Source organism: Lycorma delicatula, chromosome 4 (assembly GCF_047948215.1).
Source record: "Lycorma delicatula isolate Av1 chromosome 4, ASM4794821v1, whole genome shotgun sequence".
Classification (NCBI taxonomy): domain Eukaryota; kingdom Metazoa; phylum Arthropoda; class Insecta; order Hemiptera; family Fulgoridae; genus Lycorma; species Lycorma delicatula.
The window spans coordinates 7,159,266-7,184,785 of record NC_134458.1 but is presented as its reverse complement, the minus strand read 5'-3'; the positions used below and the strand labels follow the sequence as shown (position 1 = coordinate 7,184,785).

The window sequence follows — 25,520 nt, the reverse complement described above, 5'->3', positions numbered from 1 at the left end:
TTTTGATTATGTAGACCCAAAAGTACTAATATAAAAAATATATAAACAGGGATTTAGACAGACAAAACATTGCAATTAGGCCATGTGTATCTCATACAAACACATGTAATGGTTTAGTTATTCGTTTTGTGTTTCCACATGCACCTTACTTGTGTAGATTAAATGGAAATTACTTACAGCTAGCCTGTATGCAAAATTTTCTGTCCTTGACCATCAGGTGGTACTACTGTTGATTTTGTTTTTATATCATATGTTTCACCTAACCTCAGTGCAAACTGGATCCTTGTTTATGTCGTAACAGTTAATGTGTGTTTCTTGGGCTATTAATTTAGTGTTTATATTGATTTAGTAAAGTAGAAACTATTTTTATCATTTGTAGGTACTTTTATCCATTAGTCAATGATGTCATGAAAGTGATTTTGATAAAAAAAATAAAAATACAAAGCAAAAAATTGCAAAAGGAATATTATCTGCATCAATGAGTTCTTCTGCCAGGCAGTTGCAGTAGAAATATACTGATGTTGATAATTTCAAAAACTTCATAGGTTTAATTATTTGGATAGGTTTAGATAAAAAGTTGTGCATGAATGACTACAGGAGCACAAATCTACTTTATGCTAGTGTTGTTTCAAGAAGTATGTCTCACAATGAATTCAAATTTATGTTAAAATGCATTTTGCATCAAATGGTATTCATACCTTTATTCATTTAAATTTGGGCCAATTTTCTGGATTTTTCTGAAATTAACTTATTAGAACTAGAAAGCACTATACAAGATTAGAAATTTAGCAATATATGCTGTTTCTGAGAATAAATATTTACAAGTGTTCTGGCACCTTTTTTAAAAGTACATTATAGATAATTACTTTTGTTCTCAGTGGATTTATAAGAAAAATGGTATTATATTCCTTAGTTTACATACTAGGCCACTCATTTTCTTTGTAGACAAATTTTAAAAGCAATATATCTATACAGTACGTTGTATATACATATAGACATCTGAAATAATAAATGGATTTGAATTGATTAACCATGGGCGAAGTAATATTGTTTTTATCCTTAATGGAAACTATAATGTCATACTGGTGATTAAAATTCTTTCTACTGTGTTTGTCAGCTGTGTGAATGTTATCAGTTTTTATGACTGTTATAATATTGTGATTGGATAGGAAACAGTGTTAATGGCATCAGAGGGCGTACCTATTTTGATTGGTCAAAATTTCTTGTACTTACAAGAATCTTTCTACAATACTTGATAAATACTGGACTGTTTTATTTAATTTATTTATTATCATCTCCTTTATATGAATACATTTTTATAATTTAAGTTTTTCTAGAATTTATATTTATTCTTACTTAATCTATGCCTACTTATGAAAATTGTTGCTTAACAATAAACATTTTTACTCTTTTTAGATTTTCTATACCTTTCCTGGTGAATATAGCTAGAATAGTTATATTAAAGAGGAAAGTATGGTGATCATGCCAAAAATGAAGTACCAGGTTTTTTTTGCAAATTTTTACGGTTTTAGGGTCCAGCTAGTCCATCTAGACCTAAAAAACATATCTATAGGTTAAAATTCTATTAAAATAAACTACTTACTACAGAATATTAGATAAGACATATCGTACCTTAATTTTTCCATGAAAGTACTTTTGCAGGATCCTGCATCTGTTATTGCATTAATGGAATAATTTCAATCATGACTGAGCATGTGACTGCAAAAGTACTGTCATGGAAAAATTAAGGTAAGATATGTCTTATCTCAATACTTTTGTACTAGGTGGTTTATTTTAATAGAATTTAAATATAATTTAATAGTACAAAAGAATAATATTAATCTTTAAATGATTAATATCAGTAAAATAATTATGTATGTATGTTTATACGTATGTGCGTTGCACTGCTTTTGGCCTTAATATCTCAGGATTGATTGAAATAATTTTCTTCAAATTCAGATCAAATATTTCTGTGTCATTTTTTTTCAAAATTTGTTAAAGGGTGGAGGATATTGCAAAAGCAAATAATTTCCTTCACAGGCATTTTAGAGAAAACTTTATTACAGCAAATATGTTACCAACAATGCATATATAAATAATCCAAAAACGATTTTTTTCAAAAATCAACCTCCACCTCTTAAAAATGAAATATGTTTTTTTTTGCTCTATCTCCCATTGGTTAAAATATTTTTCAAAAATTTCTTGACGTTTTTTATTTCTTACGTAGCAGTATCAAGAAGATGTGTCTACAATTATTTAAAATTGTAGATCGCGGATCTAAAATGCAGAAAAGCTTTTTGAAAATTTTCTTTTTCTTATTTTAGTATTTATTGAAGGGATGTTTGATATACAGAAAACTTTACTTAAGCAAACTTGTTAAGTTTAACCTATATGAATATTTTTAGAAAACAATTTTTCAAATCTATTCCCCACCTCTAAATAATACATATTCCAATTTTTTGGCACTAATAGTACTTTTAATATGTATTATTAGAAAAAATGTTTTGTATTTTTCTTCATCACTTAAAGGCTATTAACATTAAAGTAGCTTTTGGTACCTACATTTCAGGACCAAAATGAGAAGCAATTTTTTTTCATTACTTTCATAAAAATTATACTTTATTTTTAATATTTTTAAACAATTCTCTTTTAAATTAATTTTTTAATGTTTTAAAATAAAAGTCAGACCCTTAATGTTTCAATTATAAAAACTTTTATGAAAGATTTTGCAATGAAAAAGTTATGTAAGGTATTGTATGACTTGACTGATATAGCCGAGAAAGTCATGGCCAGCTTTTTTTTATAAACAGTTCTAGATTATTTATATTTGGTAATCTAATACTCTAATATGTTAAATCATAATGTATTTATCGTGTAAATAAGTAATGAAATAACAAAGAAGTATCATTCAGGAAAAGTTAGATAATTACAATAAAAAGAAAAAACCCCATTACACCAGATGATATAATTACACAACAATAAAGGGATATTATGATTCATTCCTTGATAAAACCAGCAAAAGTGAATTTCACACAAAATGTGTAATTTTACATAAACAAAACAATTAATGTACGCATACAAAATTAAGAGAAATGTTTACCTTCAATTCTTCTCTATATTCAGAGTCTTCTTTTTCAAGCAATTCTTCAAGACATTTCCGTCGTTTTGTTAGATTTTCTTCTTTTTCTTGGGCCTTAATCTCCTTTAAACGACTATCACAGCTGAGATTAATTTATTAAACAAATTATGTAACATGTATAAATTATTCACAAATACATTGCAAAATTGTAAATATCTTTAACATAAAATATCATTATACAAGATATTTATTATCATCAGAAAAAGCTATTTACTTAAGCAATTACATAATAGGTAAAGTTTAATTCATTCATACACAACAAAAATAATAATAATTAATAAACAAATGAAGTTAAATTTTCATAAACCAGTTTCATTTTACAGATCTCAATAAAAAAAACTTTTCATAATTTTTTTTCATTTTTAAACAATATTATTTTAAATCTTTATTCTGAGATTATATTTCCTCAAAAATGGGGTAAAAGCTCAGTTGTAGGTTAAGCTACTATAAACCTAATCTGCTTGAGCCTTCTTGTAGAATCTCAAGCCAACTAATCTTCAATTATTGGTGCTAGGTCAGGGCAATTAATTGAAAGAGGATTATTAAAATAGACTGGTAACATAAGTAAAAATCCACTTTGAAGTAAGTAAACCTATCACTGAATTTAAACCTGAGTCTGTAATGTAAGAGAACAATTAAAGGGATATGATATAACTCAATCTCCCAACTAATGGATTAGCTATGATAATGAAAATATTGCATCGATGAGCTTAGTTGGGTATACGGACATCACATATCCCTAAAATAAAACTCTTCTCATGTAATTTTGTTTACATATCATAACAAAAAAATATTATTGGTTTTATAGTTATAAAACCATACAAAACTAATATTGATGTTCAGTTCCGGGCTGAAACTTTGAAATTTGGTAAAAATAGAGAAAGAAGCTTATTAAATTAGAAAGTTCACTGGATTACCTTTTTGAGCACAGATGACCAATGCTAGCTGATATCATTTTCCTGTATGGCTGGTTTTTAGAATTTGAAGATCAGTAGTACCATGTTTATTCTCATTTACTCTGCATGCATTAACTAACATGCAACTGATTCATATTTCTTTTTTTTGAGTGGCTAATAAAATTTTTGTTAGAATATCATTTCTATTATTTTAAAATTAAGATTATTATTATTATTATTATATTTTATCATAATGACATTATTTAAATATGAACCTATTCTGCACATCTGCTAATTCTGCAGAATTCTTTAATGCCTGCACATCTCATTAAAAAAAAAGTTATAAAAAACCAATTTAATATATAAGTAACTAATGGTTAAAGTAAATAATTTCTATAAATGTTAAATTAAATTTTTTTTTAATAAATATCTTTTTTAAACTTTATTTTTGCAATCCATTCAATATTTTTTCCAGATTGTTTTTGACAAGTTTGATTGTAAAATTTAGATTAGATCTTAAAAGCTTTTTGATGGCATACAAGAGTGTTTACAAATGAAGCTTGAAGCTTAGCCAAAATAAACTCTGTTACTACTGTACAGTAATGTTTCAGAACAAAAGTTTGGTAAATACCATCAACAAAACAATCCATCTACAACTGGAAAAATCAATTAGAAAACACAAGAGATTTTATGTAAAAAAGAACATTTCTAGAAGATCTTCTGGGTCAGAAGAACAAGTTGATCATGTTCACACTATGTACTGCCAATAGAGCATACAGGTAAATCAACTAGTTGTTAATTTAGAATTACAAATTCTGACCTGATCATATGGAAAATTTTGTAGAAACAGTTGAAAATGATCCCTTATTAATTACAATTATAAAAAATTTTAAGAGAAAATCATAAGTCTTACATAAAGATTTCTATGTGGGCATGGAGAAATGTGTTGATGAAGATGGTTTATTTTTTTATTGCCTAATTTTTGGTGATGTTTCACATTAGCGGTAAAGCAATAGACACAACCTATGAACAAGGGGAACAGAAAACTATAGAGAAATTATGCAACATATATGTGATTCGCCTAAAGTGAATGTGCTTTATGCTATGTCCTGTGAAAAGGTATACAGACTATTCTTTTTTCATAAAACACACAGTACCTGCAAGAATTCATTTTTACATGTTAAGTGAATGGCTAATGTCTCACTTGAGGAAGACACTGAGAACTTAACTTTTGTACGCTGTGAGGGAAGGCAGGGCTTTGGATACACTTGCAGCCAGGCACCCACAGGTGGCCTGATTCCTGGGCAAATCATACATATGGGATATAAATCATATATTGGGACTGGAAGTGTTGTTTCAGCTTCACTGGAGGCATGACTTATTGGACAAACTGGAGGAGACGAAATGCCAGTTTCAAACATGTTTCACGTTGCCTGCGTTGATTATGATGATGGGGGGATCTTGTCGGGGCTCTCGTGGATGTCTTTAATAGAGCCAGAGCAAATAGTGGCAGCTGCCTGGGGCAAATACAAATGGAGATCTACGGGCAGGATACTGCGATCTTCATACGAAAGATACTAGAATGTGAGGGCAGAGCATCTGGGTGCTGCCTACCTACAATACGCTGGATGCCAGATTTCCATCTGCTTGGAGTACTGATTCCTCTCCTGATGTTTCCCACAAAACGGAGACTATGATGATTAAAACTGTGGTGACTTATGCCGATTTACTCAGATCCCTTAAGAGACAGGTTGTAGTACTGCCAACATCAGAGATTCTCTCCATATGTAAGTCTGGAGCGAACATGGAAATAAGGGTGAAGGAGAAAAAGGAAAACGGGGGCGAATTAAAGCAGTTATTGACAAAATGCTATTAAGGAGGGAAAGGTACACACTAAGACCACGATGGGGTCATGGAGAGCGGCATACAGCCAGCTGAAGTCCAACAAGGGCTGTCTGAGGCTTGTGGTCAGGAAATGCCAGAAGAACTCAAAGTGACTGTCAGACCTGGATTCAGAGAAACTACAGTCATGATGAGTTGACTTCCTGCGCCGATCACCTCATCCCTGGTGCAAAGAGGTACGGTCAAGATAGAGCTTGTGTCATGCAGAGGAGATGTTTTAGATCTACCTATGAGATGTTATCAATGCTTGGAGTCCGGCCATACAGCCAAAACCTGCAAAGGTGCTGATAGGTCGGCTGTGTGCTTCAACTGCGGTGGTGAGGGGCACCAGGCTGCGATGCGCAGGAATACTGCAACATGACTCTGGTGTGGCTTAGAGGGACACTGTACCAGAGAGGCAGCATGCCCCGTAGAGGCTAATACGGAGATTCATAGTAGAAGCCAGGGAAGGACTGGACACACTTCAACCTGTTGATGAGGATATTGCAGGTGAACCTGAACCATGCAGTGCTGGGACTGGATTTTCTGGTCAGTTACCCAGCGGAGGTGGGAGCGGATGTCGCGCTCATCTCCGAACCGTACGCTTCTCGACCGCGTCCTGGTTGGCTGATGTCTGAGGACGTGGCTGCGGCAATCTGGTGGTGTACGGGACTCCCTGCCAGTGATGTATGACTGGGAAGGGGCTTTGTAAGGGTGAAGGTGGGAAGGGAGGGACCCACCTCTCGCCCAACATTAGCTATGTGTTATAAAGAGATTTTAACTACTATGGTGAGGGACATGTCGACGAGTGCTGGTGGCAGGCGATTTTAATGGCTGGTCGACTAAGTGGGGATCTGCCAGGACAAACGCAAGAGGTTCGGTGCTTATGTACATGACTGCGGCACTGGATTTAGTAGTGTTAAATGTTGGTGATGCATATACATTTCGGAGAGGGCCTTCGGGCTCTATAATCGACATGACCTTTACCTCCTCTGAGCTTGCTGTCCGCATTGCAGACTGGAGACTGTGGGAAGGCTACACGGCCAGCGATCATCAAGCAATCTTGATGACGATCGCTGGCAACGGAGCTGGTGGTGATGGACCACCAATATTCACGGGATGGAGCCAGGGTCTTCGACCCTGGTGTTTTTACCGAACGACTTGACCTACGTGAAGTACGTCGTCTCCACGGCGGAGGCCTCATGTCTCGCAGAAACCTGCGAAGTCCTCCTACGTAAGTACGTCTACAGGGATTGTCCGCCTGCATATTGGTGGACTACCGATATAGCCAGCAAGCGAGAAGAATACCACAGGGTTAGGAGGCGAATGTCAAGGGTGTACTTGCATTCGGTTAAAGTCGTATACGCTGAGCTGTATAAGAAAATCAGGAGAGAGTTTGCTAAGCTAATCATACAGTCAAAGAGAAAATGTTGGGCTCAACTGATCGAGGAGGTGGAGACGGTCTCGTGCGGGAGGCCCTATGCGGTTATAGTGAAGAAAGCAGTAAGACTCAGAGCTACAGTTATGAGGTGTCCACAAGAAATGCTGAACATAGTTGACGGGTTCTTCCCCCGGGGGATGAATTACTCCCTGAGGTGGGAGGCGTGGATGGGTATCCACCTTTGTTTACCGATGCAGAACTGGAGGCGGCGATCACACGGATACCGTCGGTCAGGGCGCCTGGCCCGGATCTTATGCCTAATACGGTTGTCAGGGTGGCGGCTTGGGCTGAGCCAGAGGCGTTTTTAGAGACATACAACGCCTGTCTTGAAGAGGTAGTTTTTCCTGGAAGATGCAAACGTCAGCGGCTGGTGCTCGTTCTTAAATCGGGGAGGGATCTGGCACTTCACTCCTCGTACCGGCGCTGACGATGGTCGATGCGCTAGCGAATGTGCTAGAGCGTATGCTCCAACAAAGGATAGTTGATGTACTGGAAGAGCAGGGCGGACTCTCTGCGAATCAGTATGGATTTCGCAGGGGTAAGTCCGCCCTCTATGCCATGGCTGCTGACTGAGATTTGGTGGGGAGGGTCTTGAGGAGAGGTGACGGTAGGATCTGCGTCCTAGTCACATTGGACGTACGAAATGCGTTTAACTGCATCCGCCATTCAGCAATAATGGGAGCACTGGAGGACCTACGTATTCCTTCTTACCTGCGACGGATGGTGCGAAATTACCTCATCGGACGTCAGAAGATCTTTATACTGCATGATGGGTACGTTGAGAAGAATCTCGATAGAGTGGTGTCGGTCCTTCGACCGACCCTCTGGAACACTGCTCATAATGGAGTGTTTCGGGTTGTTCTCCCACAATTAGTTACATTACTTGGCTATGTTGGTGATATAGTGTTGCTAGTGGAGGCGAAAACAAGGTATGAGGCTGTAGACAAGATAACCGAGTCCGGTTATCTTATCTGTATATGAGGATTAGTAAGTGGATGGCTGGGGTTGGACTGGAGTTGGTTCCTGAAAAGACGGAGATGGTGGTGATCTCTGCCGCCAGGAGGAAGTCAACTCTACATCTGATCCTTGATAGCATAGAAATTGTGTCCCAGGCAGCCATAAAATACTTAGGAATCTGGGTTGACTCTAGACTAAGGTTTAGTACTCACATATTCCGGGCTTGTGAGAAGCTGGAGAAAACGAGGAGGCTTATTGCTAGCCTACTCCCGAATACAAGAAGGTCCATGTAACAAAGGAGAAAACTACTTACTGATGTGGTCTATTCAACCCTGCTATATAGCGCTGAGTTGTGGACGGGCATTGATAGATTTGCCAAGTACAGGGGTAAATTGGAATCCATCCACAGTAGGTGTTGCCTCAGAGTAGCGGCCGCCTAAAGAATAGTGTCCAGGGAGGCGGTTGAGATGACTGCTGGACTCCCACCTGTAGACTTGATGATAATGTGGTGTAGCAGAACTAGGGAACTGAGGACACTTCCACTAGTAGAAAGGAAGTGCTGTGCTGAGGAACTAGAAGAAGCGATCACACAAACATGGCAGAAGCAGTGGGACCAAGCCATGAAGGGTAGGTGAACCAATCGCCTTATTGGAGATCAGATGGTGCCGGAGAACCCACAGCATGCTGGGTTTTGAGTTAACACAATTCCTGGTGGGTCATGGGGGATTCAGGTCTTATTTGTACAGATTTGGGCTTGACCTGTCTGAAAATTGCGCAGAGTGCAAGGTAGAAGAGACCCCTCAACATGTATTCTTTATGTGCCCACGATTTGCCATAGAGCATAGAGAGATGCTGGGCAACTTGAAATGTGAGCACATGTTCCGCCCTGAGGATACCTTATGGATCTATTACAAGGTAAGGCACAGTAGAAGACTGGAAAGATTCATGAGGAAGCTGCATTTATATGTGGAATCCCGCAGAGGAGAACGGTGCTGGAGGGCAGGGGGCAGACAGGTTTTTGGCTTTTCCTACAGGTCCCTCATATATGTGAGGGTCACCTGGGTGGAAAGAGGCCGGGGACACTTTGCTCGTGTATCTGATGGTGGCCACTGGTAAGTGGTGTAACTGTTTGAGATTTCTGTCTTGACTGCTATGTGGGTGTGTTTTGCATGGTGTTGTGGATGTAAGAAGCTTTATCCTGTTTCCTGCGTAGTTCTTGAGCAATATATTGTTGTTGGTGTGTGTGTGTTTGATGGTTGTATGTGTTGATTCCAGTGGTGTTGTTTGTGTGGTGTGTGACATCCTGTTGGTTTGTTATGATTGTGTGTGCGAGTGATTCCCCCTTCCTGATGAAATGCTTTATTAGTGGTATCAGGAAGGGGGGAAGCCAGTGTGGAGCTTTAGTCAGTAGTGTGCAGGTATACATATGCCCTTGGTTGTAACTGGTGGAACTTGTTAGTGAGCCTGACACTGCTTAGGCGCCCGTAAATGGGGTTCCTCCACCTCTTTAACCAAAAAAAAGAAAGTAAGATAAGGGTTCTAACTTTAAGAAATACACTACAAAACCAGTATGTTATAATCTCCATATTTGAAAAAAAAATTGAAACCAGTGAATGTGTCCATTTCATTTGTGATCATTCTGCTTTTACTGATTTTACCTTCTTGAGTTTGAAATATCAATCTCATCTCTTCCAATGTGATACTAGTGTGATCAAGAGATACTTAAATTCGTTTATACACTGAATTGTTTCTGTTCTCACTTGCCTCTTAATTATTGCCTTTATTAATTTTTATATTTTTTTATGAGATACTACTATAAATTTTTTATTTATTTATGGGATTGGAATTGATAATACAACCAAACAATACACTATCAATGAAATGTTCGACTGCTATTCCTATCATTGGGGGGTATTAAAATCCAACTCATATATACGTAATACAATGTATAAATTGCTTCTATGGTAATGGCATAAGCTTAAAATAGACAAGGAAGTCTTTTATTTATAACAAATATCATGTATTGTATTTACTACCATAACAGGAAACAATTACTAAAGAGTGTTATACAAAACATCCTGATCTGCTAATACACTTGTGTTTAGAGAACAATGTATCCCATATTTACAGTTCAGTATCATAAGACAGTACACTTAAAAAAGTTGTCATTAATGAAACACTTTTATAATCATAGTAATAAAAATTACACCTAACAAAAAACCGTTTGATTAAGTATGTAAACAAGTTTTTCATAGCGAACAAGTTTTATCACAAATATAATCCTAAAAATGTAATGAATCGATAGTTTGTATTCCACAAGATAAAAAAAAACTTAATAAAATAATGAAATGAAACTAATAAATCTTTAAAAAAATTAGAATTAAAAGAAAAATTAAAATTTTAATTATAAAATAAATAAGAATAAAAACTTATCAATTAACAACATTAAATTTTTAATGAATAAAATTTTTTTCTATAAACAGAGATGCTACTCAATTCTTTTTTTTGAATAACTGTTACACTGTTAATAATGGTTTCTATTAGTTATCTTTATTCCATTTAAAACATTATGAAAACATGTAAAATAAATCATATATTTGTTTCACATAATCATATTTATGAAAATAAAAATAATAAATTTTACAGTAACATAAAAATAAATGTTTTCATCTATTAAAACTGATAAAAAAATGAATGCACAGTGCTAGAATTCTATATTAATACATTAATTTATAATGTGACATTATATTTTTATTATAATGATGTATATTATATTTTATTACACTGATGATTGCAAAAAAGTTCACAAGAAAAACAAAGAAAAATAAAGAAATTACAGGTATAAAACTTCCTGAAGTAGATTACACTGATCAATAATGATTTTGTTAAATGAGAGTGAATAACTGATCTTATAGTATTTTTCATGCTGATTTCAAATATGAAATCATAATTTTTTTAGTTTTTTTGTAACTACCATTCTTATTTTCAGGTAGTATCATACATGAACTCCATAAGCATAGCATTTTGTAAACGTATTTTATTATATTATTTATCAACTAAATAGCTTTTGTTTATTTATTGCAGTCCCTTAATTGTTACCTTGATTTGTTACCATCATGTCATCATGTCATACATCATTTGTCATCATGTTTATTATTTACACGCTAATTAAAATGAACAAAAATGTGACTCAGTCTTCCTATTTTCAGCTTACTATAAACATATCATCCACTCGTTAGTTATTTCTGTCATTATTATATTTACTTATAAACTGTCATGCAGACTAAGAGAAATATTTTTAATTCTCATTCAAGTGCAAGTTCTCATGTGTGTAACATTCAGTTTTGTAGCTAGCTTTTATATTTGCGGGTATATGTTGTTCGTAAAGTGAGTGTATGATTATTAAATTAGGGTTTTTATAAAAGATTTCTTTTTAAGCAATATTAGTTATTGTAATGTATTAACAATGACCTGAAGTTGCATTAATCATCATAAATGCTTTTCTGAGCTAATGTTGAAGTCTCAGAAAAGAAAATATAACTCTACTGACACAAAAGTTGTATGAACTGTATTTTGGATATAAATTTGGTGATCAGGACAAATCTTGGGCTCCTCATATTTGCTGTGCTTCTTGTGTAACATTGCTAACTGGTTGGCTAAACGGATCTCATCATATGCCATTTGCAATTCCAATGGATTGGAGAGAACCAAAGGATCACACCACAGACTGTTATTTTTGTGTAATAAAGATAACTGCGACAACAGCTAAAACTAGACATACTGTTAAATAACCTGATAACTGTTAAATAACCCTTTGGCATGTGGCCAGTTGGATTTTTTCCCTAACAATCTCGGCGCTATCAGCGATGAACATGGAGAACGCTTTCACCAGGAGATATCTACAATGGAAATACGATACCGGGGAAAACGGAACCCAAAAATGTTAGCCGACTACTGTTGGAATCTACAGAAGGATCTACCTGTTTTGCGACACGAAGTCGGTAGCGCTACTCAACCGGTATAGATACGGCAGTGCGAGTCGATTCTCCTTGAGCCGTGTAAACTTTTGTGCCGTTTCCGGTCGTGTTACGAATAGAATGTCTTTTACCATAGAACAACGAGTTTCATTCTCGAACAATATTTTGCTTCGAAATCGTACGCGAGTGTAAAAGAATCGTTTCAAATTAAATAAAATAGTGTTCCTCCGCCAGAAAAAATGTCAATTTCTAGGCTAGCAAACCGAATTCGAGAGACAGGTAGTGTTTGCGAAAAAATCGCAAACACGATTTTATCGCAAAAGCGTGTTGGTCGACCAACTCGCTTGACAGATGGTTTTAGAGAATGTGAAAACAAGATCGCTCGATTCTCCACGGAAAAGTTTACGAAAACTTTCCACGCAAGTCGGTTTGTCATATTCGAGTGTTCACAAAGCCGCTCAAAAATTGAAATTGTATCCGTATCGCGTACGATTAGTCAAAGAGCTTCAGCCTCCAGATTTAAACAAGCGATTGCAATATTGCCGTCGGTTTAGGTCTCTCGTAAACGATAACGGAATTGAAATTTTAAACATTGTTCTTTCGTGATGAAGCTCGGATCCATCTCGACGGTTATGTAAACTGTCAAAACTGTTGAATTTGGGCGGTTGAAAATCCTAACGCTTTACAAGACAAATCTTTGCATCCTGAAAAAATTGGTGTGTGGTGTGCGATATCGTCATCGTATAGTCGGACCCGTATTCTTCGAAGAGACAGTAAATGGTGAAGTATACAGGAATATTGTGCGCCAATTTGTGTCCCTCCTGGAACCTCAAGAACGGTATTGCCGGTTTCAGCAAGACGGCGCTACACGCCACACGTCTCGAGAAACCGTGGATTTTCTGCAAGAGTTCTTTGATGATCGAATAATAAGCAAGGGCTTATGGCCACCAAGGTCCCCAGACCTCGCATCTCCCGACTACTTTTTGTGGGATTATACTAACTCCGAGACCTTCAAAAACAATCCTCACACTATTGATGAACTTAGTCAATATTACAGACTTAATCACGAATATTTCCAATGCGACTCTTAAAAAGGTTTCTGCTAATATGCTGAAAAGAGTCCGTGGTGTATAACCGCAAGAGGTGGGAATTTTGAGCATATTCTTTAACGATTACGTAAGTAATAACTTTTTATTAAATCTCTTTTGTAAGTAACAAATACATTTTTTTATTCCACCTAAATTTCCCTTTCTTAAATTACATCTAAAATCGGGTAACAGGTCTAAAAAAATCAGTCTGTATATAAAAATCAGTCATTCACTCTCATTTAACAAAAAAAAAAATTAAATTTTGTCGACCGGTGTTATTAATGAACTGAAGATAGTTACAACAATAAAACTAAATGACGATCAAGAATATCATTTAAAAACGATTAAAACAAAACTAAAATAAAACACACCATCTCGTAAAATAAAAAATTACCTGATATTATAAAATTCAGGTGAAGACCAACCGGTGAATCTGTTTACTCGAGCATCCCATGTTTTAAAATAGTCATCTACTCCCGCCCAGAGTTGCAGACGATCCGATTCAGCATTACGTCTACGTACAATCAATTCTTCTTTCCGATACCCACGTCTTCCGTGACTAGAGGTAACAGTATCTATTACCAAAATTTATAATTTAATTGTTATATCGGATAAGTTGAGGATAGTTCTGTAATTTTAAAATTAATAATATAGACGAAAAAAATAAATATAAAATTGCTGAGTAGGAGTATCGTATAAAAAGATTGTTTCAAAATAGAAAGCAGTATATTAATTTGTCGCTTTACACTACCTGTTACAGAGTTATGATGGATGTAAAGCATTTTAAGTACAAGAGGTAACAGTAAAGCAACTTTCTCTAACAGTAATGATGCTCGCTATACATCCCTGAACTGAACAGGGACTGTACAAGGATCCGTGTACTGTACGAGTGTATTTGGCATAGTAACAAATGCAAAAGGAAATGTCTTCTCCATTTTCTAGTAATCCTCATTTGCCTTAGTAAGCCTGACAAGGGATGCTTGTTATTCTTGAGAATGACTTAAGTAACTTTTGAAAGTGATTTATGCCTCGTGTCCCGTTGCTTATAACCATTATAGATATCGCACTTAACTTAGAGACACACACACACCTGCATGTAAAATCTGAAATTCATTGTTTGTTTGATTTTATTTCACATCACACGATGATAGCCGATCGCTAATGAAAATAATTTTTTTTTTAGCTGTTTGCCTTGCTAATGAGCAATAAGGTTGTAGATATTTCAGAAATATTTTAAAATGGTTATTTAAAAAAAACACATTCATATTTTTATATTTTCCACTTAAATTTTGATGAAATTAATACAATAGGTATATACAGTATTCAAAAGTAGTGTATCCATTTGAACACCCGTAACTTTTTTACGGTTGAAGATAAAAATATCTTAATTGTATTTTAATAGTTATCTTAATATTAACATATTTTTACTGCCAACATATTTATATATTTTAATAATTATCTTTTTTTCAGATATCAAACCTTCCTCTGTGGATTTTTTGGGGAGTTGCAAGGGTGAAAGGCTCAAAAACATTAAATGTAAAGGTAGGGTGAGTGCCAATTTTTTTAAACATCTATTTAGACAAAAATTGGCACTACTATATCTTGGTAAAGTGATTGGTACTTTAAAAAATAATTTTCACAGTTTTAATCCACAGATTATGATTATTTCTAATGGTTTAAGAAGTTATATCGCGTAATTTTAAGTTACTTTTGTTGGACTGAAATTCAAAAAAGTACTATCCAAAATGGTTTTTTGCAACTACTGACCAAAAGGGTGTGTAGATTTTAATTTTCTTTTCACCAAAATTCATTACTTTTTGGGTTGTCAATTAATGTAATTAAATGTTACCATTGCCACTTTAGATTTTTGGGTTAGAGGTAAGTATAGCAAAGAGGGTGGGTAAATTTGGAAATAATTTTAAAAAGGTTCCCCCCCGAGATTGGTATACATACCTGCAAACAGAAATACGATGGGGCTGTTGATATTTATTGAATAATAAATGCGGTAACTTTTCAAATGATCACCCAGTATATATACATCATATAGTTATTATATGAGTTCTAATTCACGGATTAAAATTCTTTTTACTTCATTTACATGATAAAGATATACTTAAATGAATTCTACCCTCCACAGTTCATTCAGAAATATATATATGGTTCTCATATTTATACCCAATGTTTTTCAGTATCTACAGTCAACATAATTTAAGTTTTGCTTATGCAAAACTTAAATGCTTATGCATTTGGATATAATGGAGATGGCACAACCGTAGTTTATAAAAAATTTAAAACTGACAAATCAAATCCTTATTATTGGTTAGATATCCCACACAGAGTGAGAATGGAATTTAACAACTTAAAATTTAGTTTCCAACTGGAATAATAGCTTTCAACATATAAAGAGGCAGAAAAGGCATAAATGGTAACAATGAAAACCACAAAACTATATCAAGTACTTGCTTACTTCTATGTGATATGTAATCAACCAATTGGCCTTATTATCTGTTAAATATTTTGATTATATCCTAACTAATTCTACCACAGCTTATTTTACTTAAACTAAACAACATCTGTATAAAATTTATATGTATAGAATTAACTTACTTGCACTTTTCGGAAAAGAATGTTCAGCAAACATTACCGTTAGATAAAATTAAAATCACTGGTTCATAAAAAGAGAGCCTGAAAAATAAAACAACATGTATATTATAAATCCATTTTATTTTCAATTTATAAAACAAAGAATCTGAAAAAAGCCCTTCCATTTTTTGTTATTTTTTTAATCTGAATCTATAACACAGGGAAGATGTTGAACCTATGTTAACATTCCTACCTCAAATATCATATATCTGAAATCTAACTTTTATCAGTATAAATACAGTAATATATTGATAAAATTATCTTAAATTTTACTTTCCTGTCGAGATAGCGGTATAGCAGAGCTATAGCTCTAGCAGGGAAAGTATTGTAATCGGTCCAATTTGGGCAAATGTGGTATTCACTGGATCTTGACATTTTGACACCTAAGGAACCCAAAAAATTGGATGGAAAATTTTTGGATGTTAATGTTTGTATATACGTGCATTGTGTTCAGTGTCAGCCTCTAAATCACCTTATATCTCCAGAACTACTAGACCGATTTTGACCAAACTTGGTCAGATTACTTCTATATATGGGACATTGATGCCATTAAATTTTCAATTTAAAAGGTCAATGGGTGAAGCTGTAGAGCAAGGTCACCCTTAGCATTTTGAGATTTCATTTAATTAAGGTCATATTTTACTTAGGCACATTTGTTAACAATTAAAAAATAAAAATATTTGTAAAAATACTTTTGAAAAACTGCACTCCCACCGAAAAAAAAGCTCTAAACTACTGCTATGTTGTGATGTCAGAGGTGAGTGGCAGAATTAAATAAATGAATAATATTTAAATAGTAGAAAAGTAAAAAAAACAAGTGTAAAAAATACTTGATCATCCGGTTCACTCGATAGTTGATAGTTAAGCCTCACGACAAAATATTTAATTTAAATATTTTAAATTAAGTTGTGTGTGTAAGCCGTGCAACAGAAACAACTGTGTTGAGAGCTTTTTTCACTGCTTATCAGCATTTCATCCCTTACTTGTATTTATCAACAGATTTAGTTATACAATCATAATATTTTAACTAATAACCTGAGTGAAGACTACTGTTTTATCTATTAGGCCTGCAAACAATGCTTGCACATGATCATCAAAAAATGGTTAGATTGCCAATATTTATTTGCCATTTCAGTTTGATATAATAATACTTGTAGCATTATTTAATTTTTATAAATACAGTAAAAATTAGTCGATCAGCACAATGAAAATTAAATTCTCTTTTGTTTAAAACCAAAGCATGACGTGCTTCAAGTGTACGGAATTATGCTTTCACAAGATCTTTTCTCAGCTATTATATTTTAGCTTCTTCATTATTGGTGTTGTACGCTCTTGTTAACAGTGCCTGTCTTGAGGTGGTTAGGAAACCTTTTTAGTATCTGGCTGAATGGTATCTGATTAGTGTAGTATCAAATTTTATAGTATACTGTAAATTAACTTATAAACTTTATTTGTATAGAAACCTTATCAATATGTATACATAAAAGTGCATGACTACAAATTTGACAATGGACCTCCTGAATCGATGTAATATCAAAAAAAAAAAAAGTGGTATAAAAAAAGTACCAATAATTTTATGGTGGCATAAAATGTGGCTCATTTAATGTGTTGTTTATGAGATATTATTTTGTCTGTCAAATTTCATATTGCTTACATAGGTGCTGAGAATGGAGCTTTCATGTACTGTGTGTAAAATTTGTTTTGATTAATATCTTTGTTTAGTCCTAGTAGTGATTAATGTCCTAGTAATTAGAATCGATCTCTATAAAATTATAAGAAAACTTTCTTTATGATAGGGAAAAATACACTCTATAATAGTTTTATTTAATATTGAATGGAAGGTGTGGATCGAAGTTAGCAAGATATTTTTTTAATATTTCACTAAGTGATGGATACATAGTACAGGGAGCACCTTATCAAGAAAATATTAGTACGCTATGATTTTTTAAATTAAATTTCAATTTGACAGTAAACTTATACATACTTTCATTAATTTATAAGATGTTTCTATGTTAATAACTGACCTTTTTCATCAGAAAACTAGAATTCACTGTAGATTTCATAGTATATCTTTTCATCCTGGAAATCAGATTATACTTCTTTTGATATAATTTTGGATTGTTGTTTATGAGATATTATTTTGTCTGTCAAATTTCATATTGCTTACATAGGTGCTGAGAATGGAGCTTTCATATACTGTGTGTAAAATTTGTTTTGATTAATATCTTTGTTTAGTCCTAGTAGTGATTAAAACTGTGCAGTTTTAAAAATAGTATTTTACAAAATGTTAAAAGATATTTTAAAGGTTTTCATGAATGGAAATACAGACCAGGCTCTTCAAACTGATCCACACCTTCTCTTCATGAAAATCCTGGATCCATTCTTATTTTTAATTTCAGAAGACCATTTTCAAAGTGTTGTTATTTCTGTATTCAATATTCTAGGGAGGGGGAAAGAATAATGCTTTAGATCAAAGATATGTCTTTAGACAAAGCAGATCTGGAAAAAATTATCTGTTCAGTCCACTTTTTGCAAACATTCTTTAGTAATCTGACATAAGACTATCTATAATATTATAATGCATGTAATGTCATTGAAAACTAATTCCATCTTGATAATGTTTTATATGTAGGTAAGTAAATTTAAGATATTTAAATCATTAAGTTTGAACAAAAAATTAAAATGACAAAAACATAAATTACAATTTATTTAGACGTCAATTTCAACAAATCAAAATTAAGTTTTTTAGTTTATTACATCTTTAGCTTTATCTTATTTAAAAAGTTTGCATTTATTTTTACTTAAAAGCCGATAGGCTATAAAAACATGCTGCTCACACAATAAACAAATTTGGGGTAGACCTACAAAAAAGTAACCATATGAAAAAACCTTTAGAAGAAACCCAATAGGGGAGAAACCTGCTCCTTGATAACAGTAAGAAAAGGAGTATTTGAATAAAAATAACAAAAAGAGGCTATTATAGGAAGTAAGATAAGACTATGGCATACATAAATATTCAAATTACAAGTTAACTGGAGAAATTAAACGCATAAATGAACCATCAGCTCAATTTAGTATGAGTCTATGAAATGCAACTTGAGCAATATTAATTATCACCTCACTTTAATAACTGGCAGAAAAATGTTTGCAGTGATTGATTGCTGTACAGAACTGAAACGCTGGTTATTATAAAATTAAACAGGAGGTGCCTCTAACCAATGGTAATTCTACAATGAAGATAACTTTTAAATCGGCAACCAATGCACTTAGAAATGTACGTTGTAAAAAGCATTAAACCATAACAAATAAAAAAATTCATTGAAACATGTAGTAAGTAGATAATTACATTTTTTGCCTCAAAACCTTTTTTATATTTAGTTTTAGTTACCTGGAAGAAAATTACAACAGGTTACTTCAAAAATTAAAAAAAAAAATCATCAACAAAATCGGTGCACTGTGTAAAGGGCCATTATGAAAAAGTAACAGAAGTATGGATTGAATTGGAAATCTCTCTTTTTTTTAAATCTGATTAAAAATAGAAGATTTGTTAGAATTTTCATTTTTAAGGTGGGAGAGTGTATTCCATCCTATTACAAGGATTTATAACTGTTCCAAAACTGATAATGTCTCATTTGGAAAAAATAAAACAATTTTAAGTCAATTAGCTTAAAATATTAAATAGTTTATATAAGTAGATTTAACCCTCCTTAATACACTAACTATTACATCAAATTTCATGATTTAAGGTTGAGCAATAATATGTAATCCTCTTGCATAAAGTTCATTATTATGGATTTTTTGATGATTTAATAAGTTATCTTCGCTTCTTATTTAAATAGAAGAATGTACGTTACTTTGGGAAAATAAATTCTGAAGACTTTATTGTTCAATCAGGAGTCCCTCAGGATCTAATTTAGGTCCATTTCTTTTCAAAAAAGAGATGATGTGGTCTGTTGTATTCTGTATTCTTATAAATTATTATATGTTTGCTAACTTGAAAATTTATGGGTGTATCAATAATCAAGAATGCTGTATGTTATTTCAGGAGAATTTATACTTTCTATTTAATTGGTAATGTGAATAAAATTGATTTATATTAAATTCTAAATGCTTTTAATGACAAAATCTAGAATTAATCTTATTCCATAAGGTTACCCAGTTTCCTTTACTCGTTTAAAGGGTTAATGAAATTAAGCATTTGGGGGTACTATTTGATGCAGAATTTGGATTTTCTCCATATATTTTGAAAACAGGAATCTAGGGTTTCTATTTAGATGTTCAAATAATTTTAGATATGTTTCCACAATTAAGTTGTTAAGTTGTTCATTAGTCAGGTTGAATTTATAATTTTCATGCGTAATATGGTATCGGCATTCAGATAAATTCACAGATATGTTAAAAAGATTGTAAAAACGTTCTATTTATTATTACATTTTGATTGGTAATTACACTCTCCTTTTTTCATATGGGAATCTACTGAGAATGTTTGAAATCGATTTATAAATCATAAGACATAATTTATACAATTAGTTTTTATATTTATGACATTACATAATGAATTTAATGATCCTATGATGCAAGGCACAACTGATTTATGAGTGTCACATCAAGTAGAAGAGGTGCATTATTTCAGCCAAGTTTCCTCGTACAGCGGCTACAAAAAATGTTTCTTTAAATTATTTGTTAAAACTCCAAACGTAGATGTATTCAAAACTTTACAATTAAATCCTTATTATTCTCAAAAGATAGAACTAACTTATTTCGGGGTGTTCATGTTTTTGTTTTGCTGATGTGTAGAGTTCTCACAACCTTTTATGCCATTAGACTAGCGTGATATCTTTATTTTGTAATACGCAATTTGTGTATTCATTTTTCATAAGTATACCTAACAGTACTTTTGTTAATTATGTAATTATTCAACGATGTTGTAGTTTAAGTCTGAATTCAAGAAATCTTATGTATTTCAATAAAATTAGGCTTATTCCATAATGAAGCATGAAAATTTAACAAAATAAAAACAAACATTTCTTAGATATAAAAGCAGACACATGTACAAATATACATACATATTGCACACAAAAATGAACTCAGGTCACATAATTTTTATTTTCTTGAGTGTATATATATATATATATATATATATATATATATATACAGTGCTCAGGAGATGTTAGCCAAACTTAAGGGACTGATACTGGACATCAAAATGAACAAGAAAAGTTCATCTGGACAAGTTCCTTAACTCACTTTATTTTCCCTCTGTCCACGATTGTTTTCTTCATAAAAATTTATATCTTAAGAACGAATTGAGACATTTTAATGACATTGTTTACACCCAACATCTTCCATAAAATAAATAAATTTGAAAATTTTACTTTGATAATTTCAAAATTACAGCCAGTAAAATTATTTAATCATTAATAGCTCTGTAAAAATTAATTTTATCGAATTATATTTTATTAGATAAAATATTAAGCCTTTTATTGTGAAAAAAATTTTTTCAAATCTATTAATAAACAGCTGAGATGTAGCTGAAATTGTTAAAGTGCATCACAAAAATTATGCAGCTGGCAATTTTTTGCTTGTTCTATTGTTACTAATAATGTAGAAATTATTTTTAATTCAATTAATGAAGGAATTAAAACAGGCAAGATTGATATGTATATATATATATATATATATAAAAGTCAAAAATTTTCTAATTTTTCATTTTTGACTTTTTACTTATGAAGGCTAAGAAAAAGACTTTCTGGCAAAAAATGTCGTGGTTAGTACATAAACTTTCAGCAAAAAAAAAAAAAAAATCTGTACACCCTCCCCGAAAATTACAAGTATACAATTTTTTTTTGTAGATTATGAGGGAAAGAAAAATTAAAGCGCGGAAGTTGAAAGAAAACAAGATAAAGGAATTGTTTTGAAATAGAGATAAAGTAATACTTACCTAAAGGAGAAATAAAAGAGGTGAAGGAAGAGTGGGGGGTGCTTTAGAAGGCCATGGTTGAATAGCAAAACAGGTATGTGGTAGAACCAGTGGAAAAAGAAAAGAAAAAAAACAAAGTGGTTTAAAGTATTTGACAAGGACACTCTTAGAACATGAGATCATTAAATGACCGTTCACACATTTTTACTCAGTTTTTCTTTAAATAATAGTTTAAATGAAGATATTTGTAAAGGAATATCTTGAGATAGTTCGAGAAAGCAGTCTTCGAAATACAGATTCAGTTTCTCAGTCTCGGAAAAGTGAAGCAACTCACTTGCCAGCTTTTTAGCTAGGAGGTGATTATGTTGAAGAATAGCTTAAAAAATTAGATTACAATGTGTACATTAAAGTTAAAGTAAATACAATAAATTTGTTATAAAACAAAAACGGTTTTTACTTTATGGAAGACCCTCGTATTATTTACGGTCCGATACCGTTCATATCTCCATCGTGTTATAACAATTAAAAGCTATAGGATATATGAAAACGAAAGATTAAAGAAACTATGTATATATATGTAGTAAAATCCTTCGTACTCATTGTTTATAATACTTAAAATTGGATCGAACTTCAATCAACGGGAAATAAGTGAAGGAACTAATATATGGGGTTTAATTTGATCGTTTTTCCATAATCTGAAGCGTCTACCTTACGTAAAAATAAACGGTTGAGGCATGTAAAGCTATGTTATTCCATAAGCAAGCGATACGCAAAGGATCGATGTAATGATCAACACACCCCGATAACATTCGGGGAAATAATAAGTAAAGCACCTTTTACAACCGGTCATCTGTTATAATGGAACTAACCGGCGTCCTTACTCCTAATATAATAATCAAAATGGAAATATGCCTTTCTTTACAATACGTTTTTAAACTATAAATATTTCCTTCGTAAATATATTCTATTTTTTGTTACAATTAATCTATCGTAATCTGTAATTTCTATTACGTCAAATGTTGATAGCAGAAGTAATATATTAATAGTAATGTTAGTAGTAGTAGTAGTAATGCATTTAAAAAGTTTTGTGATTCCCCTACTTCAAATCTAAGGGGAATTACATTTACATTTTTATAGATAAATCATTATCTTAATGACAATGGCAAACAACTTGTTTCCTTCTAATATAACGTTGTTATTTAACATGTGTTTACGTAATCAACATAGCGCTCATTCGCTCCAACATACAAAACATTCACTCATTACGTGTCTATTTTTCATGCCACGCTTTTCCATCTTTATACCCCACACCTTTTTCCAATCCTTCTTTCTTTTTCTACTTTCTTTATATCGTATTACTGTTTAATGGCTAAACGTTGCCAAATAATAGATAAAACGGTTATAAACTGGATGAGGGTAAACGTTCAAAAAATATGTTATTTACATTTTTTTATCCTACGTATTTCTAATATATATATATATTATTTACATTAACATTTGTTTTAGATGAAATTTGGATAAAAAAAAGGCGTAAAAATTTGTTTTGTTTGTTTGAACGGCACATTTTTTGTTCAAAGCGTTCTTATTTTTTTTTAAATTTAGAAAATAATAAACAATTATTTGTTTAATTTTAACAGCTACGACACAAGTATTTTCTCTCGTTAGCCAAATTATGAACCTAAGTTGTAAAATGACTCGGATTATGAATTAGTAAGCGATATTCATAAGACTGAGAAGTAATCATGAATTTTCAGAAAAATATAATATTGTTACTTCAACAAAGAAGATATACGAATTACGGCGTCAGAAAATCTCGTGCGTACACGTTACGCATTACAACAGTTCACAAACGAACAGAATGTTATGCAAACTAAACGGCCGGTTCGGTTTCAAGATTGTAGCTAATCCCCTGCAGTAAAATTTATTCTCCTCAACATATACGTTTCTTTTTCTGTTTAACCTCAGGAACCAGCGTAAGGTATTACTTCAGAGGATGGTATATATGGATGTAAATGAAGTGTAGTCTTGTACTCTCAGGTCGACCGTTCCTGAGATGTGTGGTTAATTGAAACCCAACCACCAAAGAACACCGGTATCTACGATTTAGTAGTATTCAAATCCGTATAAAAATAAATGTCTTTACTAGGATTTGAACCTTAGAACTCTGGACTTCGAAATCAGCTGATTTGCGATAATGAATTCACCACTAGACCAACCCGGTGCTTCCTCAACATACACCTACCTTATTAGTAACATCTTTTCAGTTATAATCATAAATATCATTTTTAACGAAAATATAGATTTGTAATTAATACCGGTAAAAAAAAGATGTTCCTGAAAATTGTTATCGTTAATACCCATCGTTGTTTTATATGTGTATATATATATATATATATATATATATATATATATATATATACATATATATTGTACATATATACATATTTATATATATATATATATATATATATATATATATATATATATATACATATATACACATATATATATATATATACAAATTATTTTGTGAATTCTTTTAGAATATACCTTTCCTTGTTTTTGGAGAAGCCAATTGCATAAACAAATTACATTCATTTCAATGTTATTCGTTTAATTTTAATAGCTGATATACAGTACAAAAAGAGATTGTTAGCTCAGTAATAATAAGACGATTAAGAGGGTCCTTCAATAATTATTAAAGAGAAAAATGATAACAGCGGAAAACATATTCGATAGAACAAACTAAAACGATGAAGTTGGCACCCCTGATATAAAGAATACCGGTTCGAAAAGAATTTTAATTATTACGTATAACCTCTTTGGCTTAATTCAAAATTTTCTGTTCCGTTTAAAACGTGTACGACGGAAGAACAGCGTGCTGCAATAGATATTTATCTCTTGAGTGTATAAAACTGGCCGAAATATACTTGCGAATGTTACAACAGTACGATAAACAGCGTATAAATCGTGCAAATTTTTATAAGCGGATCGAACAGATTAAATCAGGCAGAAAAACTGTCACCGAATTTCATCGTTGCGGGTGACCGGTGGTAGTTTCGGCTGACCTTTGCAAAATCGCATTAAAGATCTTATTCGCAAGGACAGGCGCATAAAAAATTTCTGCAGTTGCTGAAATTTGTAGTGCGAGTATAGAAACTCGTCCGTTCTGTTACTCGTGCAAGTTGAATTACAGCAAAATGTGTTCCAGATAGGTTCCGAGACGGTCTACCAAAATCACAATGACACTCGAATTAACATTTTTCAGAACTTAAATAAAAAGCGGTTTTTAGCCGAAGGTAATACTTTTTTAGCTTAATAACTCGTGATGAAACTTGAATTCTTCATTTTGAGCCGGAATCCAAACAGTAGAGTACAGAATGGAAACATATTCCAGTTCGCCCTACACATTAAAAAGGAAAGGATTCAAAACCTACACCTTAGGCGGTATAAAGGCCCAATGTATTGCCATAATTTGGCAGGGAGCTATAAGAAGGAAATGTCCTGGTACTCACTCAAAAGGCCTCACTCGCATAACGCCTGTTTCTAAATACGCGACAAGTTATTCAAATCTCGGT

The 25,520-nt window shown here is 32.7% G+C and overlaps 1 protein-coding gene across 9 annotated transcripts in view; it reads right to left on the bottom strand.

The window, feature by feature from the left end:
• LOC142323075 (uncharacterized) overlaps nt 1-25,520 on the bottom strand; it is a 114,140-nt gene that overhangs the window by 23,119 nt on the left and 65,501 nt on the right. For 7 of the 9 annotated variants that reach the window (XM_075362236.1, XM_075362235.1, XM_075362231.1 and 4 more), the window contains 3 exons: nt 15,987-16,064; nt 13,774-13,954; nt 3,101-3,221 (listed from right to left, as the gene is read on the bottom strand). In XM_075362236.1, the coding sequence (XP_075218351.1) occupies nt 3,101-3,221; nt 13,774-13,954; nt 15,987-16,020 (336 nt within the window). In that variant the 5' untranslated portion in view covers nt 16,021-16,064. Of the gene's footprint in view, nt 1-3,100; nt 3,222-13,773; nt 13,955-15,986; nt 16,066-25,520 lie in introns of all 9 variants that reach the window. The other 2 variants (XM_075362239.1, XM_075362237.1) reach the window with 2 other exon arrangements.